Raw genomic sequence first — 13,090 nt, 5'->3', positions numbered from 1 at the left:
GGATTTTATTAATTCGGTCCAAAGCTTGCCACTTCTGAAAGGTTGCGAACCCCTGGACAAAATAACCTTTTGAGGTCCCTTCCAGACCCATTTTTCCTATAATTTTGTGGCAGTAAAACCTGCCCCATGTCTTGTTCCCACTTACGGAAAAAAGACTCAGACCTGAAAGCACTCTGATTTCCAACAACGCACACACTCTTATGCTCTAACTTCTTTGAGGCACCATTGTTTTCTTTAGGGTTGGGCACAACAGCAAAAGGGATGCCCCTACTAGGGAAAGAGAGAGAGGGAGACCATAAAGGAAGGTTCTTCAGGCAAGACTTACCAGTTATGAATTAGGCTTCAGCTTCATCCCTGGGGCACAAGACTGGTAAAAGACTGTGTGGGTGCTCACCTTAATTAAACACCAGCTTCCTGTATAAAATTGTTTTTTTTCTTTTCTGGCAAGATAAATGACAGTTTCTTCTCAAACACATAACACTTTTTCAATAAAGCCTTCAGACGTAATTTGGTTCATTAATTAGTGGATGTATTATTAGTTAGCCACAGAAAGTCTTCTACCACTGCAAAAACTACTGGAGTGCAGTGAAGAGCCCTACTGAAATGGTTGCCAAACTTTATTAGTTTGTTAGTTGACATACCACCTTTAAAGAAGATATGTTGTAAGATGAACAAATAAAATGTCAGGTTCATGTATTACGCTGGAACCCCCATCTCCGAGGACTTGCTCATTTAGGATTAAGTGGGTTTTATAGAAATAAAATAATCTTTTGTAAACATTTTGGTAAAACAGAACTAGAAATAGAACTGCAGAAAATTATACACTTTTTTAAAAGTGTAATGCTGATCTATAAATTCCATAAGTTCAAGCAACATGTTAAGTCTTAGCAGACATTTCCACAAGGGTGAGATTATTCTAACTGCAACATCTCTTGTTATTTGACGTTCTGAACAATATCCAGGTTAGATTTATAAAGCACAGAAGAGCTCAATGGTCAGAAGGATGCTTGAAGAAAATTACTAAACAAGGATTGTGAAGCAGTCTGTCAGAAACAAAGCCTCATGGCATTTCTCTTGTTCTGAATATTTCAGTAGAATCCCTTCCTTCATGGAGTGTTCCTAGCCCAGGGTCAATGAAGGAAAGAGGCAAGACAACTTGGGTATGCAGTTCTGTTCTATCATATAGGTCAGGAGTATCTGACCTATATGACCAAGACAGTGTATATAGTAGAGCAGTTTAAATGTTCACAAAAATAATTTAGCTACTAAGTGAATGGCAGCATATGACAAAGCATTTCTGATTTCCAAAACAAAAGGTACTTTGAACACTTACTAATGAAGATTTTCCATGACTTGTCAAAATATGTTCTCTACTCAATCTTCCACTGACTTCCCAAAAGTAAATCTTTCTGTCTTCACATAGGTCTGTCTTTTTTATATGTTAATTACTCCAAAACAGAGATATGTTCTATCATATAGGTCAGGAATATCTGATAGTCCTATTGGGACTGTAATCTTGGCTGAAGATTTCAGTGCTTTCTGAATATATGCGCAGCCATTTGATAACCTTCAGTTTTACTGTAGTATTATTCAAGGAAAAAATTACCCCTGTCAGCTAGTTGTAGAAAATCTTGTAAGAGAGTTTTCAGAGGTATGGTAACTGATCAACTCTTCCATCATGTGAATTGCCCATATAAACCTCAGTGAATGGGTGCTTTAGAAAGGCATGTAGCAATAACAATAAAGCATAGGAAGAAGCATTTGTTTCCTTTACACTTGGAATGAAGTCTTCCAACTACTGAGATGAGGTGAATATAATTGTTCCCTTACCATCTGCACAATTAATTCCTGTTTCTTTTGGATAATGTTGTAAATAAAAATGCAGTTTCCTATTACACTGGGGTAAAAAAAACACCCCTGGGACAAGCAGTAAGGCAAAGAATGGAATAATTTCAGTTTTATAGCTGGAAAAAAATTAATTTTCACAAACACTTCTTTGCAAATTGCACTTTAGTAAACGCTGTTCACGCACTGGCTCTTAGAATAAAAGTATATTACATTTTTAACAAAATAGTCTGTAATGATAATGTGTTAATTTTGGTTTTTGTTCCTCTACTTCTGATTAAACCAATCTAAATATAAAAATTGAATGCCTGCCTTTTATTGCATTAGGCACTATACAGATTAATAAAATTAATAAATGTAATATATGCCAATTCAGATATTTGTGGTAAATATAGCTGTAAACACATAGTATAGGTTACTGTACTATCTGATATAGTGAGCTAATGTGATACCAAATTTTACATTCAAAACAAGAATGAACTATACTAGTGGTTTTCAACCTTTTTTTCTTTTGTGGACTCCTAAAAAAATTTTGTAGGAGGTGCTGACCCCTTTGGAAATTTCAAATGGGGGTGCAAATCCCTTTGAATTGTAAATGTGGAAATTTGCATACTTTTGATTGATCAAAGTCATCTTTCACAGGCCGCTTAGATATTACATTGTTGGCTTAGAAATGATATTTAAAGGTTTGTTTTTGAAAATTGGCTTGTAGGTAATATGCATTAGAATAATGGTTATAGCAGTAAGGGTTAATTGATTTTTAAAAGACTGGGTCTCATACACAGGTTTCCTAGCCTTCAGAAGCAGATGGGGTGTCTAATAGGGGTGTGTGAAATGGGCCATATTTGATTCGGATTCAGCCTGAATCGGGGGCAGTGATTCAATTCGTTGATTTGGATCACTCCCAATTTAAATTCAGCCAAATCTGAATCTGAAGATTCAATGCCGATTCAGAGAATCAGTGATTCATTTGGCCATAGAGCTTTAAATGGTTTTTTTTTCCTTACCTCAAGGTACCAGGAACTTCCGGTCCACTTCTGGGTCCACCAGGGAGCATGCAGGGGGACACCCCTGTGCTGCCTCACCTCAGCAATTGGCCATGGGGGCACCCCAGGTGCCCCCCCAGACCCAGGAGGCACCAGTCACCAAGTCAGGAGGAGGGGGGGGATTCCCCGTGTGCTCCCTGGTAGACGCAGAAGTGTTTCTGGTCCATTTCCAGATCTGCTGCCAAGTGTGCTGGGGAGCCCCCCCACCATGCTCCTGTGGGACACTCCATCCACCCCAGCATCTCAGCATTCACAAGCCTTGAGGTATGTAGAAAAACCATTTAAAACTGTGTTTATGTCTGAATCATCGAATCTATCCAAATTGATTTGGAGAGTTCCAATTAGATTTAGAAAGATTAAAGGGTCTTTTGATTAGATTTCGATTCGGAGATTCGGCCACCATATCTGCATCAAATCAAACAAGCGATTGAAGCTTCACAGCAATACCACACATCCTGGGTAACTGAAAACATTCAAACTTTATTTTCATAATAGAGATAGGCCTGGCTCCAGGGCCAGAGTGCCTGCTTGCAAAAAGCCTTAAGCTTTCTGGTTTTGGGGGAACTGACCAAATTAGAAGGACATCGGTAAAGCCCCAAATTAGGAGGTGGGCATGTAATAGGTTTCTGAAAAGGGGTTTTGGCTGATAACACAGGACATAGCCAATCAGCGACAACCACAGATCAAGAGCCACCAGGAGAAGAAACAATACAAAAAGGAAGAGTTTTCAAAAGAGAGAGAATGGACACAGCTGGCATCAGTCCCCCAGCTCCAAGACTGCTGATGGTAGATACTCAAGCAAAGAACCTCAACATGGGGTTTATGTACCGGCTGGCTGGACTGCTCACCTTGTGTATATTCTGGGACTGGGGAATTTGGGTAATATACGCTGTACTTGCTTTGCCTGAATTGCTTTTATTTCCTACCACTGTGTATCAATAAAATCAATATTATCAACCAGCAGGAGCTGCGGTTGATCTGAGGGTTGGGCTCACCCAGAGCATAGGTATTGGGTCTGGGTTGTGAATCCAGTGCCAACTGACAGTCTGTGGACCCCCAGGGTTCTGTGGACTACAGGTTGAAAACCACTGAACTATACTATCTCAGGGCACTCAAAGCAGAGACCCACAGTTACATAATAATCAACTGTCATAAAAACAAAGTACAGAGCTCAAAACAAATCAAAGTAGAAACAAGTACTCCACAAGGAAACTTGCTTCATTAGATGATGTCATACCACAATTCAGGATAATTTGCAAAAGTCGCAATGAAACCATCTAAGTATATATACACACATCAAGCCAAACTGCATCCTTTTCCACATAGGCCTGTTTGTCAGCAATATGATATCCAAATGGCACTAATCCCATGCTTAGACTTAATTAAAAAAAAGAAATCAAGATGTGCACAAGAAACAGAAAACCAACATCCAGAAAAATCTCAAAAGGCAAAAAAAAAAGAACAAAGGCGTCAAATTTCTGTCTACTCATTCAGGGGGTTGAGTTTGTCCTTTAAAGAAGAGTTTGGTTGCATAATGAATACTTCACAGAAATAGAAAAACAATAATAGTAACCAGACAGCAATTCTTAAAACTGCTTTGCTTTCCCATCTCTTAGGACAAAAGGGAGATGGTAAAAAAGGGCCTGTAAAAATGTTTTGTTTTTTTAAGTTGCAGCTTTAGTATAAAGCAACAACTATTTTGTTTAATCAAATAATATCATGAGAAGGAAATGATTTTGTTGTTTCGAGAACTACAAAACCGATTAAGATTTTCTATCTACTTGGAGAGTTTCCTTGATATCAACAATAAGATACTGTTGAGGTGATGAATCCTTAAAGGAGTGATTCTCTACCAGGATGCTGTGAGCAGAGGTATAGCATGGAAAAAAACATGTTCTCTCTCATTCTCCCCCCAAAGCAGAGAGATGGGCCAAGTGCAAGGCATAGAGCATTCTGGGAATCATATTTCTCTAGAGCAGCAGCAGAGTTTGCTGCTGCCAGTGGGCAGGGAGGCAGGGGAGGAAAAGGGAAGGGCCCAAGAGGGGGAATGACTTTGCGCTGTCAAAGCCTATGCCTAGAGGACAAAAAAGGGGAAAAATGCTGAATTTGGCAGGAAAAATAATCAGGGACAAAAGCAGCACACTTCAGTACTGAGCTAAAAACCTACGATTCCCAGAAACCCTTGTGCTTTATGACACACATTGCCTCAGCCTCAAATGTGTGTCAGAGTCAAGCAATGAGGCAGGTAATGAGTCAAGTAAGGCAAGTAGCCCCAGAGTGAGGCACCTTCTGCCTTACCCCTGTCCCCTTAAGTGGCACCCAGCCCCTCGTTCCACTACAAACTGCGAGATTCTTTTAAGGTTGATTCACACTATTAGCACTGTTAGGTATGCCAATGTCTACATGCATTTTGCAAGATAAATCTAGAGATTACAAATAGGAATCCACAGTGTCAAAAACATCCTGATCTGTTGTGATCCAAGTTCTCTGCAACAGGAGAGTTGCTCTATTTTTTATCTGTAGCCCAAAAAATGTTGGCATTTGCTTTGAGTCTAATAAAGGGTGTCTTGAGTCTAAAAAGGCTGAGAACCACTGACTTAAAGAAATTCCTTCTGCCATATACAGTTAATGTGCTTTTCCTTATTGTGAACCTTTTAAAACATGTACGTAAGTTTGGGAGATCCCCACCCCTCCACCATCATCTAGCTCTAAACATGTTACCAACCTCTACGGGCTTATAGTCCTGGATTTTATGAGACTAAACCATCCCTTACACTTCTTTGTTGTTCAGCTCCCTTTTGCTCTCTCTTCCCCCTAACTCTCGCCCCTTGCAACACATACCCTTGCAATGTCAGAATAATCATTTCACTACTCCTCCCAGAACAATTATCTCCCCAAGAGTAGACAAAGCTTGAACTAACACAAAACAGAACAAATGTCTATGGGGACATCTTTTTATGCTGCACTGTCAAATTTTGAACATTCCAAAATTGTTGAAATGGCAGAACAGGTAGACTAAGTACAACAAAAAAGGAAACTTATTTTCCCTGATTCACCTTTCACATTGGTATAAGATGCAAACATCACTGTTAGAGCAGAAAGTGAGCCTTTGAATTGTTTCTTTTTGACAAAATAAAAATCTGGTCCCACTTGTCATCTTACACTTTACAGTAATTAATATATAAGCAGTGAATGTGACTGTATCAAGCATAACAACAACAACAAAGCACGATTATCATGCATTATAAAACATTCATATGAAGTTATATAAAAAGCTTAGCTGCCTCTCTGGAAGTGTAGTTTTTCGGACCATACATCAGTATTTCTCATTATGTACCTGTGCTTGTGCTTGCAAACAAAGTGCCAGGAGTTGTGTTTGTAGGTAGTTTCCCATTATTCAGCTGCTTCATTCTTTTCAGGTGAGACTTCCCATTGTAATGAACCTGAGCCTGTGCTGCAGAGTTCAGCTGTATATTGCATACTTCACAGAAAGAAAAGAGTATCTTCCTTTTCTCTTTACTTAATTGACAGTCTGGTCTATCATTCCTCATTCCCTTTTCTTCAAAGCCCCGTAGTAAAGCTGATGGATTCATAATTCCATCTTCAAAGATGTGGTCAGGAGTTAATGGGTGCTTCATACCTGCAAAACGGACAAACAATATTGACGGCAAGAACTAAAACAATATCCACTTCTAGAACCAACATTTTATTTTTTAAATCTACTACTTATGCACTGTGAATAAAGGATCAGGTTCAACAAAAAATGCCCAGAATGTGCAGTGTGATGGAAACTGCTGCTAACCACAGAAATGTGTGTATTTGTGTCACAATGTAGCCATAATCAACAGATTATATATAACCTTGCATGCACAATAACACTCATCTTGTTTTTCTAGTTTTCTCTCTTTTAAATATGTTGATTGCTGCCCCAAGCAGCATTAAGTTTATTTTCAGTTATTTTTCCGACTCATCAATACAGATAAGGATTCCACAGTTTTTTGCTTGCCAAAACATGTTGTAATACAAAAAAGCCTAAAAGATAATTAGATGAATAGAAATGATGGATAAAAGAAAAAAAGGTGATGAAATGTTATTTTAGAAAGAAAATATTTTAATGGGTCAAGCAAAACTTAGTTGTCACAGATGACACCGAAAGTAATTTGCTCGGATGTAAATATTTCACCTTATTCCCAATCCTGTACCTTAATTAACCAACCAAAAGATAAACTATAGTTTCATTATTCATTTAGTTTGACTCTCACAATGTGTGAATTTCTTTATAAAATGTATTCTACATCCATCCCTGTCTTTTGCAGAAAACTGCGTCAATATATAATCACCTCTCTCAGATTCATGTCTTCTAGAACTGAATTACTGAGAGATCAAGGTAAATTAGCTACGTCGCAGTTGTTAGTAAAATCCATGAATACTAAATATTGCAAACTCACAGGCCCATATTAAAAATCATTTTAGGTTCTAGGTATTTAATTCCTTTTCAGACTAAACCACTGATGATCACTTGTGATCTGGCAAACTTAGCTGTATACTGTCACACTAAATCATTTAAGCATAAGTATCATCTTTCAAGGCAAGCACTGACACCTTTGACTCAACTTGCTTAGATGACATTTTCATGTGAAAATTTAAGCTGTTTGGAAATTCAGTATTTGTCTTTTCTATTTCTATTTTTGTATGATAAATTACTTTCCTTTACTCTATATTCTGTATGATTAGACTTCTATTACATTAAGTGTACTTTTGGTTCCCTGACAGTTTCATTGAAACAGGACAATCATTGTGATACTTGTTTTTTCTTTTTTTGGAGCATGCACAATTACGCTCAACCCATAATATACTAGACAGCAGAGATAATATAGGGCTGTTCAGAAAATTTAACAAAATAGTTCTCAGATGGAAAATGCTACCTGCCCAAAATACTAATTATTCATGGACCCAAAAATTGTTTTCAAATATATCTGAAAGCAAAACAGACTAATTGGGAAGAGAGGTTTAAACATAGCTCACCTACACCTGAGCTGTATAGGCTGCCCACCACGCTACTGAGCATGTTTTGCCAAACTCTCCCTAACTCTCCATTCTAATAAAGCAGCTTTTTAAAACGTATGGCTGTTTTGGCAAAACAGCATGGTTTCCAGACAGCCCTAGTAAAACATAGTCTCATGGCTGGAATTACTAAAGTTCTAAATAAAAGCAGTCCAATTTTCACAAGTGGAAGATGACCTCTCAATGATCACACTGCAAACAGCAACTGCTAGGCACTTATTAACTCAACACAATACCAAAGTTAGGTGGTAGCCATGGTGGTCCAGGAAATGTGCAAGAGGCAAGGATTTTTGAGGACAATATTTTTTATTGAACCAACTGCATGGTTGGGATAGACTTGGACAAACTTTCAAATGCAATTAAAAGCACAACCAATTTAAATAAGCCCATGGAACCAACCAGTTATGCTAAATGAATATTGGGCCAAAATGTAGCTGACCTTGTGAAGACTACCAATACTGGAAGCATCAAGTATCTTAACCCTCATGCTCCCCTCATAAACTATAAAAACAGCTTATTGGCAGCCATGTCAAATGGAAGGCAAATGGCCAGAAAGAAGAGCAAAGTATAACTCCACTCACTTCCTGTAGCTTCTGAACACCATGAGAAAGAAGGCAAAAGTAAGTGCAGGAGATATACAGTTAACAGGGTAACAGATGCTGCTGCATGTGCTTTCTCCAAGTGATCCTGCTTGCTTTTAACATACTTTCTTGGTGTACAGTCATCATCTTAACTGTCTTGCAACAAGCTCCGATTTAACAGACATGTTATGGCTTTACCCTACACAAAGCTATGCACAACCCCCCTCACCTGACCTCATTGGCTAGTCAGACAATACATATAAACCGATTTAAGTGATCAGAAACTGGTTTAAACCTGTAACAGAACAGACGTTCAGTGCACATAAACCAATTTGAAAATGGCTGAAACTGCTTTAAGGTATACCTGGTTGGATGTAGTATCAGACTTAACTGATTTGGGTCAGACCAGTTTATGCAATGTCTGTCCCAGACCCCTTCCTGGTTTAACTTAAACCAGAGTCTCCCCAGCATCCCGGATGCTTTGCAGCTCTGGGCAGGGTTCTTTGTTCACAAGAGGTGGGCTGCCACCCCCCACCTCCTCTCTGCTTCCTGCCTGGAGCTTCAGCAGAGATGGCAAGCGCAGGAGACGGCAAGTGCAGCAGTATCTGTCTAACTTCCCCATGCCCACCCCTCTGCCCCCAACCCTCACCACTCCCTGCTCAAGCAGGTATTCCCCACCCCCATGGACAATAGCCAGCTTGTGGTATGCTATCTAATGCTGAGAGGTGTCTGTGTAAGGCAGGCAGGACAAAGGCACACAGGACAGTGCCGTTTAGGGCTTTTTGGAGCTAAGAGAACATGAACTAAAGAGAGAGGTCTGTTTCCTTCATAGGCTGATAAACGCTGTGTTACTCCCCGTGTAACTCCCTACCACTTAAGTAAATGCTGTGCAACTCCCTACTGGCTCTGCCACTGGTCAAGAGCAGCAAGGTGGGGGGCACACCTCCCTAATCAGAGCACCCACTGGGGCCTGGCCATGCCCCCCCAACTCAACACTGTGGAAGGGAAGGGAAGGAAGGACTGTTTAGCACCCCCCAGCTTCTAGCCTGAGCCACTGAATGAATGCGCCTGCATTTCTTCAGTCCAGAGGGGATGCCTGTACAGTTACAAACTGGTTCCGTCTAGCCAGGTTAAACTAACCTGCAAAGATTGAACCAATTCAGGCTCAGGCTTTTTGAATGTCTGCCCCTAGGCACTCCTGTGAACTGTTAAACTCTCACTGAGTTTTGTGCAACATATGGAACACAGACTAGGGACAAAAGTTACACAAACTGGTTTGAGTGATCAGAAAATGGTCTCAACCCATAACAGAATAGAAGTTTGGTGCACATAAACCAGTTTCAAAATGGCTGAAACTGGCTTAAGATAAACCTGGTTGAATGTAGTATCAGACTTAACCAATTTAGGTCAAACCAGTTTATGCAATTTCTGTCCTGGACCCTTTTCTGGTTCAAGTTAAATCAGAGTCCCCCAGCATCCCAGGATTTGGCAGCCCTGGATTGGCTGTGCTGTCTGCTTCAGAGAACAGAGCTCACACCCTGCCCTTCTGCTCCCTAGCTGGAGCAGTGGCAGCTAGGGCTGGCTCGCTGGTCCCCCCAGGCAAACCCATGCTGGGATCTGGGGCCAGGGAGGAGGGTTAAACTTCCCTTCCCCTGAGTACGGAGCTTCCCTGCCCTGTTTACTTACTGCTAGTTGTGACTGTGGACTACAAATCCCAGAGGCACCTGGAAGCAAGAAGAGGAAATGATGAGCAACCCTGCAGAGTCCTGCTACTGTAAGTCGGGACTGCAAATCCCAGAGAACTTAGGGGGAGCAGGAAGGGGAAGCGAACACACTGCCCATGCTGGCTACATTCCAGAGCGCCATGCTCTTGTGCCCCTGGCTGCTAGCTTGAGCCAGCGATGGCATGTAGCTGCATTTCCTGAATCAAGAGTGAATGTTTGTTCATTTGCTTATGGGTTCAATATGCAGCTTAGACTAACCTGCAAAGACTGAATCAATTCAGCCTCAGGCTTTTTAACTGTCTATACTTAGCCTGAGCATCTGAAGTCAGACTGGTTATGTACATGTAGTTGGTAAAACTAAAAAAGTGTTATGCTCCATACTAAACCCTGATAGAAACATGAAAAAGGACAAAAAAACCCCAATCATAGATGGGAGAATACTTGCCACAGAATCATCATTCCAACTAACTTCCAGTCCTTGCCCTCAATGGGAACCTACATATTCACTTTACAAAATGATCCTGGCAGCTTGTGCTTGGGAAAACATTGGACTTAACAAAAACAATCATTTTATGTTTTATTAGAACATGTACGCCTCTCTCCTAACAGCTGATAAAAGCCCTCTAACATTTTGAATAGTCTTACTCAGAGGTGTAACTGGCCAGTACAGTGTTATGGGCAGTACAGATATCCTTGATGCTCTCTCCTCTATCCTTGTATCCAAATGGTTATACAGGTATTCCAGTGTTGCAGTGGATTTCTGGATCTTTCTACTTTGCATTTGGAAAGAAAAAATATAACTTTAAAATAGGCCCACAGTGCTATATTGGGAAAAATCACACACATCAAAAAAGAAAAGTTGATAGTACACTTGGATTCAGCACTTTGTTGGCAAACCCCACAACTTTCCAGCATTCTTATTAATTGCTATATTTTACTGAAAAGGAATAGAGTCAAACATAAAAATATGTGACAGGTAAAACATTTTGCAAACACTTTCCACGGTCTCTGGAAAAATCTGAAGGGCTTTGGACCATATTCCTTCTCACTTGAGCCATTTAGCAAATCTTCAGCTTATACATAGCTTATACTAGAGCACAATGGCACCAAAACAGCTATTATACTCTACAGTCTATGGACTGAGAACAAAAAAAGGAATTTATACAAATCATTATATTCTACTGGGTCAAAGGGATCAGAATGCATAAAAGCTCTCATGACAGTTCTCTAAAAGGAAACAAGAGTCTATGTCATGCATTTAGAAAATAGTCTCAGGTTTTGCAACAGGCTTATACAATTACAATGAGGAAAAACAACTGTGGACAAAAGTAATTTTTAGGTGTTCTGACTTAAAATGTCAAATCCAGATGCAAGGGGCAAAATGTGTTTTTACTGATGCAAATAGCATGAAGCAACCTTCTTCCCTCCAAAAGACTTTTTTTTAAGTATAGATGCATTATTTATTATACTTATAGAGGCCAATAAAAAGAAATAATAATAAATTCAGAATAAAAAAGCATTGGGAATATTGTTGAGCACAATTATGAAACAAACTAAATGAAGAGAGGTGCTTTGATCCAGAAATTGATTATTCTTGGGCTGTCATTTCACATGTCACAGTTTAATATGTATATATTTGAATTGTCTTGCATTGTTTTGATTTTTTACCTTTAGCAAATCTATTGCTTACAGTTTTTAAACCTGATGACACTGAAATTTTAATTTCCATACTTTCCTTCAATTAAAAAAAATTATTATATTGAATTATATTATTGAAAAGTCAGATTGTTACATAAAGCTTTTCATGAGCCTCTATATATTACAAATGGATTTTGAAGCCATAATTATATAGGCTATGTTTACAGAGCTACACAGTGAAATGCTTATAAATATGTATTTGAGTGTATTAATGCATCTCATGAGCTTCCACCTGACCCCAGCAGTCTTTCCTGCCCAAGTGCAAGGGGGTGGACCCAATGATCTGTAAGGTCCCTTTCCAGCCCCTAACACCTATGTGATTCTACACAAGTTAGTCTACCGACTCAAGTAAGGCAATCAAATAAGGCTTGTTGCGAGTCAAATCTCTCTTTAACCATGCACATATTGTTCCACTTTTAGAAATCCCATAAGCTATGTTAAACTCCGTAACTGTTTAATTCTCCCTTTGGCTAGAACTGGGTGCATCTACATGTTCATTAATGCACTGTACATTAAATTTAGTACCTTTAATATTAGGCTGCCCTAATGCACAGTAGCAAATGCACACACTTTTTGTGTGTGACACAATGTGCAGTAGCCTATTTTACTACGAATTAGCATATTAACACAGTTTTTGATGCAACACTGTAGTGCACAGTAAAATAGGCTACTGCCATTAAAACACATGTGAAGATGCACCCACTGAGTCTCACACTTCCTACACTGGCTGGGAAGAAAAGTGCTGGGCATAGAAGCAACAAACAGCCTTATTTAGGAAGCTGAGAATAAGAAAGCCTCTGAATATTTTCATCTTATCTATCTAGGAGCATAATACTTTAAAATCGTCTGTGCAAAAGTAACGCAGAATTATTTTGTTAACAACAACTTTGGTTTTCTACAAGTCCTCTCTAGATGTATGCCAGCCCAGGCCTCAGCTACAGCTCCTGTACCATACACTTCCATGAGCAAGAACATGCTGCATAGAAGAGCTATACATCGGCACTGTTATCCATAGCAGATAGTTTCATAGTTTCATAGTAGCTAGAGTCGGAAGGGACCTAGGTAGATCATCTAGTCCGACCCCCTGCCTTGGCAGGAAAGAGCCAGCTGAAGTAAAGAAAATGTAATAGGG

At 39.5% G+C, this 13,090-nt stretch overlaps 1 protein-coding gene across 2 annotated transcripts in view; it reads right to left on the bottom strand.

Annotated features, from left to right (window-relative positions):
* ZNF385B (zinc finger protein 385B) overlaps positions 1 to 13,090 on the bottom strand; it is a 322,138-nt gene that overhangs the window by 262,513 nt on the left and 46,535 nt on the right. For both annotated transcript variants that reach the window (XM_019554589.1, XM_019554590.1), the window contains exon 2: positions 6,229 to 6,531. In XM_019554589.1, the coding sequence (XP_019410134.1) occupies positions 6,229 to 6,529 (301 nt within the window). In that variant the 5' untranslated portion in view covers positions 6,530 to 6,531. The remainder of the gene's footprint in view (positions 1 to 6,228; positions 6,532 to 13,090) is intronic.

Source organism: Crocodylus porosus, unplaced genomic scaffold (assembly GCF_001723895.1).
Source record: "Crocodylus porosus isolate Cpor-Errol unplaced genomic scaffold, CroPor_comp1, whole genome shotgun sequence".
NCBI lineage: Eukaryota > Metazoa > Chordata > Crocodylia > Crocodylidae > Crocodylus > Crocodylus porosus.
This window is presented reverse-complemented; position numbering and strand designations above follow the sequence as displayed.